General features: G+C 41.1%; 1 protein-coding gene across 2 annotated transcripts; it reads left to right on the top strand.

Annotated features, from left to right (window-relative positions):
• The first annotated feature begins 441 nt into the window (after positions 1–441).
• Positions 442–20,806, top strand: ssh1a (slingshot protein phosphatase 1a). Of its 2 annotated transcripts, XM_005916349.3 has the most exons (15): positions 442–918; positions 2,888–2,925; positions 9,978–10,078; positions 12,127–12,191; positions 12,726–12,847; positions 13,231–13,299; positions 13,466–13,531; positions 13,814–14,008; positions 14,117–14,210; positions 15,122–15,250; positions 15,477–15,523; positions 15,641–15,787; positions 17,083–17,283; positions 17,374–18,046; positions 18,156–20,806. In XM_005916349.3, exons 1-15 carry the CDS (start codon positions 838–840, stop codon positions 19,260–19,262), a joined length of 3,135 nt encoding a protein of 1,044 aa, XP_005916411.1. In that variant the 5' UTR covers positions 442–837; the 3' UTR covers positions 19,263–20,806. The 2 variants fall into 2 exon arrangements, with proteins under 2 accessions (XP_005916411.1, XP_005916412.1); XM_005916350.3 differs by lacking the exons at positions 442–918; positions 2,888–2,925 and adding an exon at positions 2,932–7,849.
• The last annotated feature ends 519 nt before the right edge of the window (positions 20,807–21,325 follow it).

Here is a 21,325-nt window from a genome sequence, read left to right as displayed (position 1 = left end):
GGGGGGGCAGATTCTGTGGCAAGTTCTGTCCTGTTCTGCATATCCATCAGTATCAGAATAATCCACCGACAGTCAGAAATACATTACCTGGTGTAAAGCAAAAAGGATACGTTAATAATCAGCAATAAAAATAAAATTGCCATTCCTGTCTCATGAAGCCACACCTCAACACAGATTGACGGGGACACACACACACGCAGAAGCAACACTTTAACTATATTCAGATATGCCATTATATTGATTCATTATTATAAAAGCAGTCAGAACAGCAATAACAACAATAATAATGATATTGAAATTGTTATTGTACTTTGGGTCGCATTTTGCACATTATTATGAGTCAAGTCACGCCTACTTCTGAACAAAATAGTAAAAACATATTTCAGACATTGCTTATTTTTAGTATATCTGTAAAGCTTTTTGAATATTTATTTATTTCGCGATTTTTACATTTTGTTCCTACCCACGAGTGTGCTTTTACATAGCCTTGTTTGTGTTTTCGATCCTGTTGTAAATAGCCTGTTATGTAAACCTGAATTGCCTCGTTTAAAGGTCGCATACAAACAGGCTGCTGTACATGTCAGTTGCCGTGATGTCACTATTATTCATAGGTTTAGCAGTTATATTATGACTACATAATTACAAAAGAAATCTCGCCGGGATGGATTGAAGGCATAACTTCCTTCACCGGGGGCCCTGCCTGAAAGGATAACTCGGCTCGGTTCCCTCCAATCATCAGTCTCTCTGTCAGCTGTATGTATCGTTAGCCCAGCAGCTAGCTGCAGCTCACCAGGCCAGAGCGGCCGGCCGGTGCATCATCATCCTCAGCTCCCAGCCATGGCGTTGGTTACTCTGCAGCGGTCCCCGACCCCGAGCGCCGCTTCCACCGCCAGCACAGCAACTACGACCGCGGGGGAGGTGAGTTTGGTGCCGAGTGAAGCAAAGCTTCAATGCTCCGTTGTGGTGGTGTCAGAGTGAGGATGAGGGAGATGCTGCCAGAGGAAGGCCTGCTGATTGAGACTGAATTAGCTAGTTAGTTATGCTAGGCTGTTAGCTCATGGTAGCTAGCAAACGTTTTCGTTACAGAGAGTTGTAGCTGACTATCGCTTATTCCAATTAGTCTGTGAAATCTTTTTTTGTTATTTAATAATATTAAAGAAACGCCACACCTGTTCAATTGGCCAGGTGTCCATTTTAAAGAGCTAACGTTAGCTTAGTTTGACAAGTGCCTCATAAATGATAAGAGCTGTGGCTAACATTAACGTTAGCTGTTTATGATGTGAGTGGCTGACATTAAAAATGAACGTTTTTCTTAAATATATCAAGCACACAGCACTGTCAGGGAGCTTAATGCACTGCTGCTATATTTGCATTAATTTACTGACACTAAAGCTGTGTGGATGTTTTGACTCGGCGGACTTGACCATAAAATACCTATTACAGAAATCAAATTGGAAACAGTTACACACAGATTATCGCTATTCTAATTTCCATCGTGCTGTGTCGTTGGTCGTGCGATTAAGCATGGGAAAATACCATATTCCTGGCAAACAGACACATACGACGACAACTGAAATTGTTAATACTTAACTGTAACAGTAGATAGTCACGGTTTGAGTTTTCTGCATACTTTCACTGAGAAGAAGTAATGGTTTAAGCCATTCAAAATAAGTTCCCTTTGCTATTTAAGTAGTTATTCGTTACCAGATGGGGGCGCTAACTACCAGCTATAGGCAGAGAAGCTTACCTTGTGCTGCTCTCTGCCTGTAACAGAAACTAGAATTACTATCTATAGCTGGCTTTATTTACAACCAGAAGTGTGTGAGCTGTGTTAGGTAAGGATAGGCTGAAATACTTCTTATTTCTACCTTATTTTGTACTCATAAATATGGTGACACGTTATTTAGTGCAAGTAGATTGTCTCCTTTTTCTAAAGGGGATTTTTTTTTTTTGGTCCTGTCCTGTATGTCATTGTTGCCTGACGGCTGTTTAGGTGTGACAGATAAAGCTGGCAGAAATCTGCTGCAGCTATGATGTCATCTGCTCATGAGGGGTGGGTGGGGTGGAGAAGGACTACTGTAGGAAGGGGAGGAAGGAGAACTGAGGTAAACAGGGAGGCAGGAGATACTGGTATGAAGGCATGAGGCAGCTAATGTGTGAGGTTATTTTCATGCTTATGCACAATAATAAAGACACTCAGCTCGCTGTGCATTACTTTGTGGAAGCCCGTGCAAAATGATTTCCTTCCGTCCTCCCTACGAATGGTACTCCTCATTTTTATTTTTCCTTTTAGCTGAATGTTTGTTACATTCAGCATCAACTGAGTCCCATTGCCAGTACTTTAATGCACCTTCACTGTGACAAGAAAAATCGTCTTTGGAACAACATCTTTCAAAATATTGATGAACTTCAGAGTCTTATCTACTCTTACCTTGTAAGCTTCTCTTGGTGGTGTGGCTGCCTTTAAAATGAAGGTAAAACATGTACCTTGACTACCCTGGCATTTACTTCAGAGTCATGTTTTCAATCAAACTCTACCCTAGCATCCCTACAATCCTGCTGTGGTGAGCCATTGTTGATACGGTTAAGAATAGGTGTTTGAAGTTGTACAGCTTTCTTACAGATCATTTGATCACATGAGTAGCTGTAGTGGTGGTAACCCTAGAAAGTATGCTTTCTATCAAAATTTAGTATCTCTGTATGTTCATCTTCCAAAATGTAGATGCTGAATGTATAGCACCTCCATTGCTGCTTGTTTTTTTGCATACATTTATCAGAGTTTGTGCTTAGTAAAATACAGACAAGACTATAGTTCTGCTATAGCAGTAACAGTGCAGTTGAAATGATTTCAGTATGGTATAAATCTTTTCTGTTATCTCTGTTGCAGGATTTTGGGAGTGAAGATGAACGGCGAGTAAATCTGAGGTAAGTTTACTTCAAATTTAGCTTAAGCTTTCTGTGATATGGTACCACACAGGTGTTATCAACTGACTGTCTGCATCTGCCTTTGAGTCATTTAGTAAAACCTGGAATATTGGCAAACAAGGCGCTATCGGTGAATGAGCACACCTGATTGTCAGAGTCATAAAAAGCGTGTGGGTGTGTGTCTGATTAAAGTCTACAGTTCTTAAAAGCCAACTGTAAAAAAACAAAAACCCAAACAAAAAAAAGCATGCTGTTCCTAGTAGTCTATCATGTAATATGTTGACAATTATGTCTGTTTATTTATCAGCACTTAGACCGATCAACGTGTTCTTGGACTGCGCGCCATTATCTGAGTCACTTGGCGTTCCCACAGCTTCTCTTTTTTGCCTTTTAACTGTGTGTGTGTGTGTGTGTGTGTGTGTGTGTGTGTGTGTGTGTGTGTGGCATAGATTGAAAAAAAAACTTAACATTTAGGATTTGATCTTTTTACTTATTAAAAACACACAATATCAGCATTTTTTTTTTTTTAAAGTATTTGACAGCAAGCAAATTATTAAGCAGTGTTTAATGAGTGTAGATAAAAAAAAAAAATGCTTACTGACTCTCTAGTCTGTTCGGATGGATGTGTCAGGTACACTCAGTAGCCACTTTGTTAGTTGCCAGTACCAGGTTGGAGAACTGTCTTAATTCTACGTGGCACAGATTCAGCAAGGTGCTGAAAACATTCCTCAGAGACTTTGGTCCACACTGGTATCATCACACAGTTGATGATGAATTGTTGGCACAGTCATGATGTGAATTTCCTGTTCCACCACATCTCAAAGGTGCTCAGTTGGATTAAGATCTAGTGACACTGTAAGCCATTTGAGCACAGTGAACTCCTTGTCATTTTAAAGAAACCAGTTTGAGACTTTTTGAGCTTCATGACATGGTGTGTTATTCTGATGGAAGCAGCCATCAGAAGATGGGAACAGTGTGGTCACAAAGGGATGGACATGGTCAGCATCCATACTCAGGTAGGCTGTGGCATTTAAACAATGCTCAGTGGACTAAGGAGACCAAAGTGCTTAAAGATTGCACTACCAAAATTGAGGTCTAATTTTGGTGAGCCTGTAGATTCAGTTTCTTGTTCTTAGCTGCCAGAAATGGCATCTGGTGTAGTCGTCTGCTGCTGTTGCTTATCTGCTTCAACGTTCAACGTGTTGTGCATTTGGAGATGTTCTTCTACATACTTTGGTTGCAGCAAGCGCTTTTTTTAGTTGCTCTTCTTTTCTGTTGTATCAAAGCAGACTCGCCATTCTACTCTGGCATAAACAAGGCATTTTTGCTCAGACAGCTGTCGCTCACTGGTAAACCCTAAAGATGGCTGCGTGGGAAAATCCCAGTAGATCAGCAGTTTCTGAAATACTCTGACCAGCCTGCTTTCTTTCCATTTTGATGCTCAGTTTAAACTTTTACAGGTCATAGTAACTATGTCAGGTGTATCTAATAATGCATCATATATATTATGTGTTTATATTATGTAGGAATATGAGAAATCTGACATGAGTATAATGTACAGCAGCCATAATTGTTGTAATCTGTTCTTTTCAGTCTGAAGTGGGTTTCCCTTTGTGTTCCTGATCTTATAACAAGAACAAGAGTGCATTTTTAGAACAGTCAATGATTTCAAGAAACCACTTGGCTCTAGTAACTTGTGTTTTGAGCATTCAAATTTGTGAATACTCCCAAGCTGAATATGTTTGGTTTGTTATCTTTGGATAAGGGATTCATGCATTACAAGTTCTATGACTCAGCTGTGTTCAGTAATAAACTCAGTTTTCTTCCAAAAGTTTCTTCTGAGTCCCTGGGGCAGCTTGAGAGAGAGAAAGAGGTGTGTTTTTTCAAAATAGAGTAATTGTCCCTTTATCGTGTGTTATTTTATTCTTTTTGTAACATTAATGCAAATGCACTGTTTTAGGCTCTTTGAGTTTATGTTGATGTAGATGTGTAAATATTTTTGACAGAGAAAACATGAAGCAATTTTTAAAAAAAGTTTTCTTCCAATAACTGTGCAAGATGTGAAGGTTTAAAACATTAAATGCAATGACTGTAACCGCTGTATTTTGAAAAATGAACTCGGCCAAACTGAATCTCAAAGCACAGGCAGACTTTTTATTTCACAACAAATCAATACAATAACTTTTGTAACAGCTTAGTCCCATGTACAAAATAAACTTGTCAAGATGGTGAAACAGAGAAAGCCGGTCTTTGTGTGTCACTAATATTGACAGATTTCTCTTTTCTCCTGTTGAAAGTTCTTTGTTCTCATAAACTTGATTCCCTGATTTCTTATTATTCACTTTGGATGATGTGTGCACATTCATCATTTTAAGAGCTTAGTTTCTTTTGGAGTTATGCAATCTTCTGTGCTGTGTCCCCAAGCAATGCATGTGTGAGGGAATGATCTATGTGTGATGCGAGTGCTGGCATGCCTCAAGATTTCTTTCATTTTTTGAGGAGTCTGTAAGATAACATTCTGTGGTTAAAATGCCAGTAAATTCATGTTTATAGTAAGGCGTAATAAGTTGTCTTTTACTTGACAGGCACATTTCTCTTCAGATAAGACTGCTTATCTTCTGCGGTAGATATGTAGTTGCATCTGTTAATTGACAGCTGTGCATCTGCCAACTGGGAGTATTTGTGCTCGCTGTTCCTGGCCCACCTCGATAATGATGACGAATTGGAGGGGTTGATTTGGGCCAACATAAACATCATGCAGGTGTCTATGGCGCTAAACCAAGGAATGATTTCATTTTACCACCTTGTACACAGCAGAGGTGGGCAAGACACAGAATCGGACAAAAAATGTGTGTTAATGTGTGCGTTAGAGAAAGAAAGCACAGCGCAGATAGTGAGATGAAGGACTGGTAGATGAGGTTGTCCACAGGCACTAGTATACTTGTACTTTTATTGTCCAGAAAGTAAATACTTTTACTCTTTTTTTTTTTTTTTGGCAGAACAAACTACAGTAGAATCACTAGATCCGGGTCTATTTTTCTCTGTAACACGATGACGTTATTCGTTTCCTGTTCAGGCCCTTCAAAACTCCACAGATACTTGAGGAGGTCTGTTCCTCCATGTCTGGCCCCTCCCTCTCTTTACTGCTTTCAGTGGTGTCAGTGAGAAAAATGGCAGCATTATGCAACTGACAGCCCCGAGAGGAGGCTTTTTTCCCCTTATTGTGCTGCTGTGTGCAAAACACTCTAAGACCGTGGATAAACCCGCCTGGTTACAGCCTCTGTGTAGCCTCTTTGTGAGTGCTCAGTCTAGTCCAGAGTACCTTTCTAACATAGCAGCTCACCTGGTGACTCAGAGCAGTGCTTTAGCAGACATCTGGTCCTGCTTGGCCCCATTCAGGTCCACCTGGACACTTTTATAGGAACAGCCTACACCTTAATTAAATGACATGCCTTTATTCCTACCTGTTGCTTCTAAAGCTTGACCTTAAATGCAGAATAAGTTCCTATGTTCAGGTCTACGCTTCTGCTTCCTCCACCTGGCACATCAAGCTGTTTAGGGTTTCACCTGGACTGCCACAGAGCAGTTTGTAGAGTACAGCACCTGCTAGTAACCACGGGTGTTACAGACGATGTCCCATTGTTGAGGAGAAAAGGAGGGCTATCTTGTTATCCGTGTCGCAGAGCTATTGTTAGTGTCTGTTAGCCAATCTTCTCAGATTAACACAGTAGTGCCGCTTCATTGTATACGTGTGGGGGGTTAAATGCTTGGTGAGAAAGAGAAAGTGCAAAGGAAAGTTATAGCCTAGGCTACCATGTGGCTGCACGTTTCACCAATTGTTGTGAACTATAATGGCCTCATTGTATTTAATTTCAGTTCCATATTTTCCTTCTTTACCTGCATTTAAAAGCAATAGTCCTTGCTGACATATTAGAAATAGAAGATATGCTTGTTTTCACCTCTTGTAATCTCCAACAATATAACACAATGTTGTTTGTTTGTGGTTCATGTGAATGAGTGAGAACCAGCACTGGCCACTTTAAGGAAAGAGCCAAGATAATCCCTCCCTTATAAGCCTGCGTATAATGAGATTTAGGAGTTTTGGGTCGTTGCCAGTTCTTACTGTCCTATCCAGCCATGCTTGGCCCATGTGTCAAGCAGCCTGGAGGAACTACCTTGGATTCTGTTGACCTATAATGTGGCATGGAGACATCCCATTAGGGAGTTTCAAGCCAAAATTCCTCAGTCTGCTTTTTTGTCTTTCAAGTGGTTTTGCTTTTCCCCTGCTTTTCCGTCGTTTTGCAGACATGGTTTTAGCAACACAACATTCTGGAGATAAATGTTCTGCATTAGCTAAGGAAGAAACCACCTCTCTTTAACTTTGTCATTCTCAGCTGACACAGATTTCATACTGGAGATCTGCACTTTGAGTGATACTGGAATATCTTAATTGTAACAGAGCTCAGTGTAACACTGCAAAAGTGTGTGATAGAGACAGGACAGACTGGGAGACGAGGGAGACTGGTTGTGTGAGCCTGAGGCAACGGGTGGAGGCTGCACTATGTCCCTGCAGGAAGAAGGCTGACTTGCACAAAGAGACGCTCACATGAGGGAGGAGGAGGAGGTGAAACGGAGGGAGTGGCATCTGAACAGGCGGCACTTCTCTACTGAGCAGCGCAGATGAGTACAGGCTGTCAGTCAGTCTGTCACTCAAGAGTGCTGTAGCCACCATTCTTCTCTTGCTTTGCTCCTTCGCTGTTTCTGGAGGCTGACCAAGAGGGGTTACCTCGTGCAGGAGACGTGTGTGTCTGGTTCGGGTTAACAGGATGTATCTGGTTGTAGAAGCCATTGAGGAGGCCATGATGAAGATGCTACCTTATTTTGTGAAGAATGCAGTGTTGACCCAGAGTGAGATAAACCGCATGTAAGTTAAGTTTAACTTCTAAATGGGATTTAAACAGCTAAGAATGAAATCCTTCATTGATATGATAGTGGTTAGATTTTTAAACAACTTGGTATATTCTAACTTTTAATAAAATCTGTCAGTATAAGTTGTTGAAGATTGGCTGGATTCTATTCTAACAGATGCCGTGGCGTCTTTTCAGGTCAACAGACTAAGTTGGTTTTAGGACCTTTCCTGCTGATATGAGATAATGAACATCAGTTAAAAGGAGTTATGCGATTCCAAAATCTTGGATTCACCATCATTCTGTTAGTAGCTGTGCTCTTGTGACTTTTTCACTGTGATCTTTTCACTATGATGTAAATAAGGTATGGGTACAGCACTCCACATTCTAGCTGAATCATTTTGGCTATCTGGCGAGCTTTTCTTTCATAGTCTTTTGTTGTTTTTGTTTTGCTTTGATACCAGATGTATTTTTAGCCATAGTGTTTGTGGAGAAGCTGATAGCAGGGTGCTGCAGGGTAAGAGACAGTAGGTTCAATTAGGATGTCTGAGTGTGATCGTGAAGCTGCGGGACAGCTCTTGATTTTACACGAGGACAAGTTTCACAGATTCTCAAGTTTCACCAGAGTGCACTTTTGGTTTTTGTTTTTTTTGCTAGAAGTTATCTAGTATCACAGGTTAAGATCAGTGAACTTACAGTTGGATTACAACTTAGAAAATGAAGGCAGCATGGATTTTGTGCAAATTGCTGAGCAATAATGGGGCTGTTGCTCTGCTCTGGCTCTTGGTATTGCCACTTTTGGCACATATAGTCGTTCCCTGACAGTAGACCTTCCTGACAGCGTAATAAATCCCAAGCAGAGAACACAGTGAAACAAAAATCCTCCAAAGTGAGACAAAAAGCTCTTGTTGAGAGGTGTCCACCCCCATACTTTGTCACCGAAACTTTTTTGCTGTGCTGCTGGGGGCGGCCCGAGTTTATTGTGAGGTGTACAAAACGAAATCCTTTGTTCCCACAAAATCATCTGTTTTGAGCCAGGCCTGCTCTTGTGTATGTGGGTTGTGAAAGTATGATCAGAGAGGGCTGTTTGGGAGAGGAATTCCAGAGCTGGATATAAAAATGTGCAGCAGTTGATTTAATTCAGATGAGGACATTTATGATAATAATTCATATTTGAGTTTTTCCTCTGAGGCAACCTTAGGAGCCACTGCAGTAATCGGCAGTTTCCCCTGGAAGTGTGATTTCATCTCAATTCTTTTCATTAAACTTCTGCAAACTTGAGATGCAAAATATTTTTTCTTTTCTTTCATAATCATAAACTGATGCCAGTGTTGCTTTCTAAGCTCACACAACTTGAAAACAGTGATTTCCTGATGACCGTATTTTCAGGCAGGCACTTCTTTAGTACATGTTAGGATTTTGTTTTTTCAAAGATGTCCTGGTTTGCCAGAGTGCACACACAGAATACGTGATGCATGTGTTCCATGCAGCTGCCAGGTACTGTAGATTTATGAATGCGTTGACATTGTTTTTCAGTGAAATGGAATGATTGAATTCAGCCCGGAGGAAACACCTCACTTATTTATTTATTTTTGCGCCTTCATACTTGTGTCGTCTGTTGACACGTCTTAAGCCTAACCTGAAAAACTCATGGATTTTTACAAGCAGGTGTGACGTAGTAATTGCTGCTTTTCGGTCTTTGTGGAGGTTAAGCGCCACAAACAACTGCAGTTTGGTCAGTTATTTGGGCCTGTGCTGCATTATACCAAGACAGTGGAGTCCTGACAGGTCAAATCTGAGTGCAGCAGAAAAAAGACAGATAAGCATTCAGGATCAAAGCTTGATTCATGGCGGCTGCAGACCTGACGTCTGGGCCTGTAACATGGCAGCTGGGCTTTTCCACTCAGCTGTTGAGGTAATTCGCCCTCAGCAGACAACCAGGATTTATTGTCATCTTGTTGGATGAACAGAAGCATCCTGTTTTTAAAAAAATAAAAATAAAAAATTCATTTATCTCGTGTCCCACTGTTTGGTTGAGTTTTCCAAAGAGCAACCTGAGCTGTTGCTCTGCTGAGTTGTGGTTTACACACAGTGTGTCTTTTCTAAAGATGTGTAACCCCTGACTTTCCTCTCATTTGTTTGCAGCCTGAGTGAGAGCTTCTTCATGGTGAAGGGTGCTGCTCTCTTTCTGCAGCAGGGAAGCAGTCACCAGGGCCAGAAAGCACATCCTCATCACAAACATGCAGGTGAGACACTACAATACCCACGTCATTCACCCAAACTGAACTCATGAGCTTGTGAATCTCTTCATTAGACTTCTCATCCAGGTTAGCTGGTAAACTTCCTAACACTGCAGCAGATGTTTGCGGCTGAGGTGTGGAGAATGGAGGCTGCCTCGTTGATAAGCATGTTCCAGACGTGTAGCTTAGGCAGATTAGTGCTTAAATCCAGCGTATGTTAGCACTGTGGACAAAACTTCTGCTGACGATTAAAGGAGGGCCTTATCATTTGAACTACTTTGCTTGTGTTAACTTTACCTAGTAACTATAAACAGTTGTACTCAGATTTCCCTTTTGTGACTTTGTTTGGTAGTTTTTCATCATTTTAGCTCAAGCAAGATAAACAAAATTATTCAAGTTTAATTTTTTATGTGAAACCGAGTTTGTGGTTCTTTGTGTAAATTAATGCCACAATACCATTATATTGCAATAGAATACTGGAATTTGGATATTGTAGAAATAGAACCATTATGCAAATTGTTTTAAGTCTCTCATTTATGGTTACACTCCTGTGAGGCCTGTTTGAACTTAAACTAGTGATTTATCTGTAATTGATTTTCTATTGATTAAAGTCAGAGGTTTCGTTACAAGTTGAACTGAACTTGCATGTATCTTTAATCACTTTTGAAAGACACAATTATAGCTTTAAAGACATAAGGCTTACGAGTCAGTCCAATGACATTATGGGTCTTTAACACTAGCCAACAGTTGAAGCACTGCCAAGTCACTTGGCAAGTGCTGGCTGCGACTGGCAGCTTGGTCTATGCTGCCAGCCACTTTGTCAGGTAACCCACATATTTGAAGGTCCTACTTTGTCCTCAAACACATTTTACTATGGAAATACTTGTGTAATTTCCCAGTAACTCTGGCCTTTAAGAAACGAAAAGTGCAGAACAGTGAGAGGGATTCATGCAAAAACGTGCATGAGAAGAACAACTGCTCTGTGGGAATAAAATATTTTGGTCTCATCAACCAGTTTTGTGGAAATAACCATGACATTAAAAATACAATGCTCTGCAATCTGGGAGACAATATTTATGTGGCTGTGACGTGTTTGACTTTACATATGAGTGAGCTGTTTGGTTGTTGTTAACTTCTCTCCAGGCTCAGTGGTTTAAGTGAAGACTTTAAGTTGAACTAGTTTAAACGAGACTAACAAAACAATGAATACAGTGCATTTATGTGTTGAGTATGACTGGTAACTTGCAGCTGTTAGTGTTAGGAACTCACTTGACTTTGATCCACAGCATGTGAATAGTTTTCTGAGGATTTATTTCTAACAGCTATGAAGAATGAACCCAAAGCATAAACAGGGTCTGTCAAATAAATTCAGAGTAATGTTTTAGTACTGAAAGCAATAACTTGGTGGAGGAGCTTTAGAATACCTTCAATATAGTGTTGATCCTCCTCTTTTTTTTTTTATTTGTAGGTTTTAAATATAATGTATATAGTTTAAGCCTGGCCCAAAAATCAGAGCAGAGAAATGAAATGACACTGCCAGAAAGAGTCTTTTACCTTGTCTCATGCCAGTATCTGTAAGTTAAACCAGTCAGGATGTCAGTTTGTTTCTCCTGACCTGTTGTGACATATTTCAAAATAGCTGGCTCTCTATCAACTGCTGGTCCATCTTCACGCCCTGTTTTATTATCCAGCTCCACTGACATGTCTTGGCAGATAGATCACTCAGTGATATAAAAGGAGCCAAGACAAGTTCTTGAGTTGTTGTGGTTAGATAAATTTGTGCATGCAATTTCATTGTCAGTTCACGTTTTGTCAGCTGTTAAGAATCACTGAGCAGGTGATCTGTTCGTTTTTCCAGGAGCAGATATTAGTTTTGGCCTTGATGTTCAACACTAGGGAGCAGCCTAATTTCACTTACCTTCAGTATCCTGCAGCAGTGCATTTAATAAGCCACTGTGCTTGCTTTTTATTCTCCTTAATTCTCCTTATTGTTTTCAAACTACAAATGTGTGTATGCTGATGAACATTTATAATAACTGTCACCACCTCAACAGGTGACTTACCTCAACACCTGCAGGTGATGATAAACATTCTTCGATCAGAGGACAGAATCAAACTGGTAAGAGACAGCTTAAATCTGTTCATACATCTAGATGGAAATACACACACACACACACACACACACACACACACACACACACACACACACACACACACACACACACACACACACAGTGAGACCAGTGACTAACAAACCCTCCAGAATGCATTTTATTGTGTAATCAGATGCTTATTTGCTCACTGTAATTATTAGCTCACAAGGGCAGGTTTGAACATACTCAGGAGAGCATTACAACATGTTTCCATAGCATAGGGGTGTATGTGTTACCCACTTTATGTTTACCACCTATGTGCCCGCACACATCCTGAGAACTCAGCTACCCTGTTGCATCAAGCGTGCGACACTTTGTTGGACAGAAAAGCAGTTTACCAGAATTTTCTTGCTTCTCCTGTGCATTAGCTTTTCTGCCTGTGTGAAGGCAGTTAACACAATGTTTACATTTTAATTCTTGTATAAATACTTAAATTAGTGTTTTGAAATTTTATAACCTGGATGGAACACTTTGAATTCCACTGTTTGTGTCTTGTGCAGGCGGTACGGCTGGAGAGTGCATGGTCAGATCGTGTGCGGTACATGGTGGTGGTGTACACCAGTGGGCGACAAGACACAGAGGAGAACATCCTTCTGGGAATCGACTTCACCAACAAAGACTGGTAAAATATGTAGAGTTTAATATTCTTAAAGGCTAAGCTCCATTAAAGACTTGATATTTTTATTGACTTTGTGTTTATTCTGAACAAGACAGATGAAATACTTTATACAATATGTACTTGTGAATGTAGATAGCACTCACCTGCACCACTCTGACTGAAGCTTAAAATATGTCCTTGTTTCTAGCCACACACAAGCTCAAACCTTTGTACCTTAAAACAGTTGACATTTAAATGTTACTATTTCTCTGTTGGAGGCATGGAGTTACCTGTGAAGCTAGTAGTTTTAAACAAAATACAAATTTCTTGTAACAACTGAATTAAAAGTCTATGTAAACATTGTTCTTTCATTCCCCCTTTTTGCCTTTTTTATTCTACTTTTCCAGTAAAAGCTGCTCGATAGGCATGGTGCTACCTCTGTGGAGCGATACAAAGATCCACTTGGATGGAGATGGGTGAGTTTGGTTTTTATTTTATTTTTTAAATTCTTTCTTTATGACCCTTGTTTTAAGGACAGAGGCCACAGCTGGAGCATTATCGTGCTGCTTTTTTTTTTTTTTGCATCCATCCCTGACACTTTAGATGAACACATAGTAACCATCTGTTTTATTTGCTCCTCAGGGGTTTTACTGTGAACACGGCAGGTCGGACTCATGTCTTCAAACCCGTGTCAGTGCAGGCTATGTGGTGAGTAATGATCAACCCCCGGAGTCACAGTGGCTGGCTGCTACAGTTGACTTTCATGGCACACAACAATAAATCCCCTAATAGACAGACTCTGCTGCAATGGTGCAGGCTGAGGCAGTGCTCAATATGCCACCTACTGGCATAAAGACATATGTGCACAAAAGTGCACAAGGCCAAACTGTAAACAACACAATCATGTGATTTTATTTTATTATTATTTTTTTCATCATTAAAGAGAATCAAACTATCAATTCTTTATTTTCCTATTCAACAACCATCTAGGTCAGCCCTGCAGGTTCTGCACAAAGCATGTGAGGTTTCACGCAGGTATAACTATTTCCCTGGAGGAATGGCTCTTACCTGGATTGGCTACTATGAGAGCTGCATTGCTTCAGACCAGAGCTGCATCAACGAGTGGAACGCCATGAAGGACTTGGAGACCACACGACCAGACTCGCCCACCATGTTTGTCGACAAGTCAGTAAACGCGGTCCAACTTAAATTTTGTTGAAATGGGTTCAGATTCTTTTGGAGCAGCTGTCTTTAACAAGTGCTGAGAGTTTCATGAGACATCATCTTTTGCAGGCCTTCAGAGAGAGAGAGGACAGAGTGCCTTATTAAAGCAAAACTCAGAAGCATCATGACGTGCCAGGACCTTGAGAACGTCACCTCCAAACAGGTTTAAAAAAAAAAAAAAAAGTCATTTACTTTCCATTTCATGTGGTTTAGTTTTGAAAGGCTTCCTTTAAATTTTATTCTTTAAAGATTTATCATTATTTATGGAAATACTTGGGCACGCCTGTGCAAATTTCTTGCTTTGGAAGTGAAAAGAACTACTAAGCAAACACCTAAACATGCATCCTACTTTTTTCTCATTAACTTAAATTATAGCATTTGTCTATCCTACCAAGTTGTTACTAACCCCTCTTTACACCATTTATCTTTTCTATTCTTGATTTAGGATTTTATTCACTTTTTACCATATAGCATAAAGTCTCCCTGCAGAGTTTCTGTTTAGGAAACTCTGAATGCCACTCCATACACTCTGTGCTTGTTGAGCTCTAGATTGGATTTGTTTTTTACTTAAATTTGGTCACTGTAGTCTCTTCATCAAGAAACGGATGCAGTGAATTGGGCTTACCCAAGCGCAATGCTTTAGTCTTCTGTGATGAGGTTGCAGGTAGGATTTCCTTTTTAGATGTAGATCCTGTTTCTGCATCAGTGCTGCAGAGTGGAGAGGTGCAGTGCCACTTGTGTCAGCTAAACCTTCCTGCAGCTCCTTTGCAGTTATATGAAGGTCAATATTCTGCTTAGGTTTCACCCAGCAGATGGGCAGTTGTATCTGAAAGTATTAATAGTCTTTAAGATGTTGTCAGTACCTCCATGTTATTGCTTTAACTGCCATTTCTTAATGTCAATTTTTGACTGTCTAGCTTGCAAGATAAAAGATGTTTTGAATAGCCCCTGTCGTTTGTTTTGGTAGGTCACTTGATGAAATAAAAATCAATGGCCTAACTTGTTAAAAGAGATCACTTAAATGTGTGTTTATTGCCCTTCACACATAAATCATGCTGTGTGTTTTTTGTTCAGATCCGTACAGAGTTGGAGCAACACATGAACTGCAACCTTAAGGAATACAAAGAGTTCATTGATAATGAGATGCTGTTGATCCTGGGTCAGATGGACAAAGCCACCCTCATCTTTGACCATGTCTACCTGGTGGGAAAACTAATGCTCTCTCTTACATTGACAGAAACATTTGCTACATCTGTTGTTTCCTGCGAGTAGCTGAGATAAAATGATTCCTTTTCTGTTCTACCCCAAAGGAACATTAGTGTTAAAGTAATCTTGCCTTTAAAATCATTGTTTTGGAGAAAGAACAGTCTCCCGAAGATTTGAAAATATACCCAGTCTAAACATTATTTTCTCTCATTTTGTTTTTTAGGGCTCTGAATGGAATGCATCTAATTTGGAGGAGCTGCAAGAGTCAGGGTGATTTATTTTAGATAATAGAGAAGCTCAGATATCCACATAAAAAAAACATATTTTCATTATGATTTGAGCAAGAAAGAATGCTGTTGATGAGTTCATGTTATCTTTCCTCCCCAGGGTGGCCTATATACTCAATGTAACCCGAGAAATAGACAACTTCTTTCCAGGCACATTCAGTTATCACAACATACGCGTCTACGATGAAGAGGCCACCGACCTGCTTGCTCACTGGAACGACACATATAACTTCATTGTTAAAGCAAAGTGAGTCCTGAGTGGAACAGAAAACATGTTGATGATATAACTATCTGTATGTCATCGTCACTAGAGACTTACTGTCAACAAAGCTAGTATTTTAGTGAAGTAACACATTAGTACATATAAATATACAGCTGAGGTCATAAATGACCCCACTTGGTAACTTCAAGGTTGTAGTACATACACTTACTCATTCATTAGGCACACCTTGCTAATACTAGGTCAGACCCCCTTTTGCAGTCAGAACTGCCTAAAATTCTTTATGCCGTAAATTCAACAAGGAAACATTCCTCAGATTTTGGTCCATATTGACATGATAGCATCACGCAGCAGATGATGCGAATCCCCTGTTCCACCACAGCCCAAAGGTGTTCTCTTGGATTATCCTGCTGGAAGCAGCTGTCATAAGATGGCCCCACTGTTTTATGTAATACTCAGGTAGGCTGTGGAGTTTAGTGTTTGGCTGGTAGCAAATATCCTTCATACTATTGCACCACCACCACAAGCCTGTCTGGCACAAACAACCATGCCATGTTCACTTAAACTGCCTTTCTCCCCAATTCTGATGCTCAGTTTAAACTTCAGCAGGTTGTCATGACCGTGTCTAAATGACTAAAAGCCATTGAGGTGTTCCCATGTGATTGAATGTTTAGATATTTGTGTTAAAAAGAAGTTGAACAGGTTTAGGTAACAAATCTATTATGTAGCAGAAAAACTGAATTCCAGCTTAACTTCCTGCTTTGGGGATCATATTTTCTGACAACACTTGAACCAGCCAGGCAGGTTCTTGAAGTGCTGATTAACACAAAATTTGCTTTGGTAAAGTTCACACAGTGGGGAAATAAAGGGATCCACCAGTTTAAGTGTTGAGGAGGTGCTCAAGTCCATAAGCTGAGGCCACAAGTGGAAAAAGAGAGATTTTGGGAGTGAGAGAAGGAGCAGCAAGGAGAGAACAAAGTAAACAATTGAGAAAACAAACCTCACATGATTATTTTATCACGTGTGTGTTCCAAAATATTGCTTAATAAGTGTAAAACCGTTTCAGCATTTTCTGTTTTACTTTGATCATCCCTTTCACAAAACAGCTGAATCGAGTAATAGAATGAGTCTGGTTTACTTATTAAGGAAATTAGTCCTCAGATGCCTCTTTTGTTTTTAATCTACTATCCAACCTCAACAGTTTTTCAGATGAGACGAAGGCAAATGTGGAACAGGAAAGTTTGTAGTTTATTTGGTTATTTTCATTGCTAATTGATGTTTATGTGTGTTTTATAAAAATGTGCATGTATTCCTTCCCACAGAAAGAACCGCTCCAAGTGTCTCGTTCACTGCAAGATGGGTGTCAGTCGGTCTGCCTCCACCGTCATCGCTTATGCCATGAAGGAGTACGGCTGGTCGCTAGAGAAAGCTTATAACTTTGTCAAGCAAAAGAGGAGCATCACGCGACCCAACCCAGCTTTCATGAGACAGCTGGCAGAATACGAAGGCATTTTGGATGCCAGGTATAATCCCTCGATTGATCTATGCATAAATTGTAGGTGAACTCTTTAAGCTTTTTTTTAAACTTGTGTTTGGTCTCTCTCTGTTTTCAGTAAACAACGGCACAACAAGCTCTGGCATCCAGACGGAGACTGTGAGATGGCCGAGGGACAGCAGGGAATGGCTCAGTGCTGCAGAGGAGAGGAGGGAGGCATCCTGACTCCAGATCCAGGAATGTCTCCCTGCTGTGAGGAAGCACTATCTGATAAAGGTGCAGCGTGCCCCTCCCCATGCAGGACTGTTCCCCTGGAGAACGACCCAGCCTACAACAACTATTACTTCCGCCGTCTCTCTGACTCTGCGCTGGACAGTGAACCATCAACACCTGTGCGCGGCCCTCCCCTTCTCGGCATGGAGAAGGTCTTTATAGAAATTGAGGATGTGGAAAGGGATGCTCTGCTGGATGACGAGGCCTTTGATGGCCGTGAGGGCTTGCCGCTCCCCCACTTTGGGCCGACGGCAGAGGGGACTGCGGCCCAGACCTGCAGTCGCGGTCCGGAGCCCCTTGAGGAGCTGCGTCTGAGGCTGGAGTTCAGCACAGTGGAGGAGGAGGATGAGGAGGACGTGCAAAAGGAGGAGGCAGAGATGGAGGTATTAATGCAGCCAGATGATGAAGGCGGTGGTGAAACGCAAGATGTCGAAGTAGAGGGTAATGGGATGGACCTGGCAAGTCTCAATGAAAATTCCAACAATAACAACCATTTCAGCACTCCATGCAACTACAATGTAAGTTTGAAAATTGAAGTTTAGCCCATATTTCAGACTCAAAATGCTAAATATTTGCATAAATAACTGTTGATTGTTGCATTTGTTTTTCTGCGCTGTCTTTATTTAGAAAAAAGCTTCCTCCATCCTTCTTCCAGCCGATGCTTCTACGCCACTGCCTTGGTGTGATCAGACCAAGTCTTATCTGAAACGAGATTCTCCAAACTTGGCTTCTAAGCGTTGCCTTAACCTGACTCCTCCCGAAGTCCCAAGTGCTTCATTCCTACAGTCCCATACCTCATCTGAAGGCCTCAGATCCTCAGTGGGACTGCGGTGCCCCTGTGGGCCTCTGTGTGACTGTGCCAACTGTGCTGCCTCCCCAACCAAGGCTCCACTTGAAAGAGAGGAACGGCTTGGAGAATCACTGCAGTTAGTAGAGCCTGAGCATAATGGGGAGTTCTCTGAAGTAAAGACTGAGCTTGATGAGAGTCAGTCTGCTAGTGCCTCAGAGGCTCTCCCTGAGCTGATGAAAATCGATTCTGAGGAAGACAAGCCTGCAGTGGCTTGCTACCTTGGCCAACAACAGGAGACCCTTTTACAGCTGCGACAATCTGGGTTGGTCCGCCGCCGTGCAGAGAGACTAGAGAGACTTGCGGGTTTATCTCAGGAAAGCCTGAACTCTCTGAAGCCTTTGCACGGATGCCAAATGTCCCAAAAGAGTCCCTTTCACACTGAGGAGGACGAGGAGTTCTCCAGCGACTTCGTTAAATCTTCAACGCCATGCCAAGTGCGGTTAGAGCCACTGGTCGTGCCACTGACCAATGAAGCCTTGTTGGGGGTGGTGGGGTCTGGGCTGCTTACACCCACCTCCTCGCCTCACGGCTCCACCTTGACACGCAGCTCCAGCAGCGACAGCCTGAGGAGCGTGAGGGGGAAGCCTGGCCTCGTACGCCAGAGGGCACAGGAGATCGAGACCCGCATGCGGCTAGCAGGCCTTACTGTGCCCTCGAGGCTGAAGCGGTCCAACTCGCTGGCCAAGTTGGGCAGCCTCAACCTGTCCTCCGAGGACCTGTGTTCAGTCTGCTCCTCAGATGCAGGAACACTCCTGCTCCTCTCACTGTCGCCAGAGCCAGACCCCAGCTTGGACTGGGACTCCCCAACCACCTCTGCGCTATCCTGGCCCCGCAAGGACTTGCACACTCCAGAGAGGGCACGACCAGGTGAACCTAGAAGCTGACAAATCAAGTGGAGGCTGTGTACGGTCCACTCATCCCCTCTTCTGTCACCCTGCGGGGCTGAAGAAGGTTGTACAGATTCTGGAAACGGGAAAGGGTCGAGTCTGAGAAAATAAAAAGAAAGCCAACTGTTGTTATAAGGAGTGTATGCTCTCCTTTGCCACATTGTTTCTCAAACTGCTGTTCACAGTGATGAAAGTCATATTGCTGTATCTGAGAAGTGTGTAAAGCCATCAGTTCACCTCTAAGTTGTTTGATTTATGGACAAACAAGTGCCTTACCTACGAGACCAGAGGCACAGAGCTGTGTGTTCGTCCGCAGAACGAGACGGTACAGTGATCTGTAACCTTTAATTTGGTGTCCACTGGCACTTATCTTATTTTTATCTGTCGGGTACAAAGTGGTAGCCTACATTGATGAACTTGATTCCCTCAAAGAGCTTCACATAAAGCAAACTGTTGAATAAACATAGTTGTTTACCACACGGTTTATGTTTAAGATGCTAGCGGGTTGTAAAATTAATGGTTACCTCATGTTGTGTTCATGGAGCTTTTGCGCACATGAACGCCAAGCAAGAGTTCAAGTCAGTTCAGTTGCTGATGTCTAGTTAAAGTGAGGAAATCAGTTTGGTTTTTAAATCCATTTTAATGCATTTACTATGTGTTAGTCCCTGAGTGAGTGAATGGGATGAGAGTAGAGAGGAGAGGTAACTTTTTGCCAGAGGCACGCTCACTGTTCTCAACAAACAGAAACATTTCTGAGTTTGTTGTTCCTTTGCACTGCTTTTTTATTGAGTGAATACTGGTACACAACAAGCTATCTTCCAAAATAACATTGGAGTAATGTTATTGACCTCATCATTCCCTACAATGTTCACTGTTCTTGGGAAAGCGGAGTGTGGAGTCACACTACATGGCTGAAAATCATAAAGCGTGACAGAAACTGGGGGTTTATGACAGCTAAAGTTAGCTGAACATTCTTGACAAAACAACAGAAAACATTACATTCTTTACCTTAAAATTATTTAAGGGTTGCCAACATTTTTAGCTCACATTTTTTTTTTTTTACTATTTTTTTTTTCCCCATGTGAAAGACCAAAGTGTTTTTGTTGGTGTTTTTTTTTTTTTTTTTTTTTTTTTTAAGTTTTTAAGTTTTTAAATTTTGGCTGTCTTAAATAGGAAATGCCGTTGAAGCTGTATAAAACATGTGAATCATAACGTCAATCACGTACATATTTAAATGCTGTCACATCTGTTTTGCACCTTTTGGGAGAAACAAAAGAGACTCGTTGGAGTCACCGGGCTCATAGCTGTTAAGCTTTTACACTCATATCATTAATGAGTTCTGAAGCTTTTGTCACACTGACGTGACAGCGATCACAGTAGGTTACTTCATGGTTTGGTAACCATTTTCTTTTTATATTTAAGTATGCAGTAATTTTTGTACTGTACATTGCTGTAGTTTGAATGCATATTGCACTTTTTATGTTGGTAAAGATACTGTACTGTATGTGTTAATTATGGAAATAAACATTTCTTTTACATAATTGCTTTTGCTCTTCCCTCTCTGAGCATAATTCTTCCAAAACTGAAGAGTTACTCAGGATTTCGTAAAAGATCCAAACGTTGCAATTCGGGGTCAAATGCCAGAGGGGACCGACAGGAATCACAGTCGTCTCAAAACTGAACCTCCAACAGTTAAGAACTGGTTCATGAAGATAAAGTAAATGGAAAAATAACATACAACAACAATACAAAATAACACACATGGAAATACAGTCTATAAAGCAAAAATGGAGTTTGAATAATTCTAACCAGCTTTAAAGTTAATACTTGGTATGAACACCTTTCTTATCATACCAAGTCGTCTTTGTGTCAAAAGACTTGTCTATGTGTCTGACATTTTTCATAGATTCAACTAAAGTGGGAACAAATTTGCTGTTTTTGTGACAAGCTGCTAGTAATAAACTGCCAAAAATACAATTGAAAATCATTTTTTCACCAAGTTGTTCTCAAGACCACTTTCAAAACAATACAGCAAAGTGGTTCCTTGGAGGAAAAATATA

Source organism: Haplochromis burtoni, unplaced genomic scaffold (assembly GCF_018398535.1).
Source record: "Haplochromis burtoni strain Fernald_Lab_line unplaced genomic scaffold, NCSU_Asbu1 Contig_18, whole genome shotgun sequence".
NCBI classification, from domain to species: domain Eukaryota; kingdom Metazoa; phylum Chordata; class Actinopteri; order Cichliformes; family Cichlidae; genus Haplochromis; species Haplochromis burtoni.
This window is presented reverse-complemented; position numbering and strand designations above follow the sequence as displayed.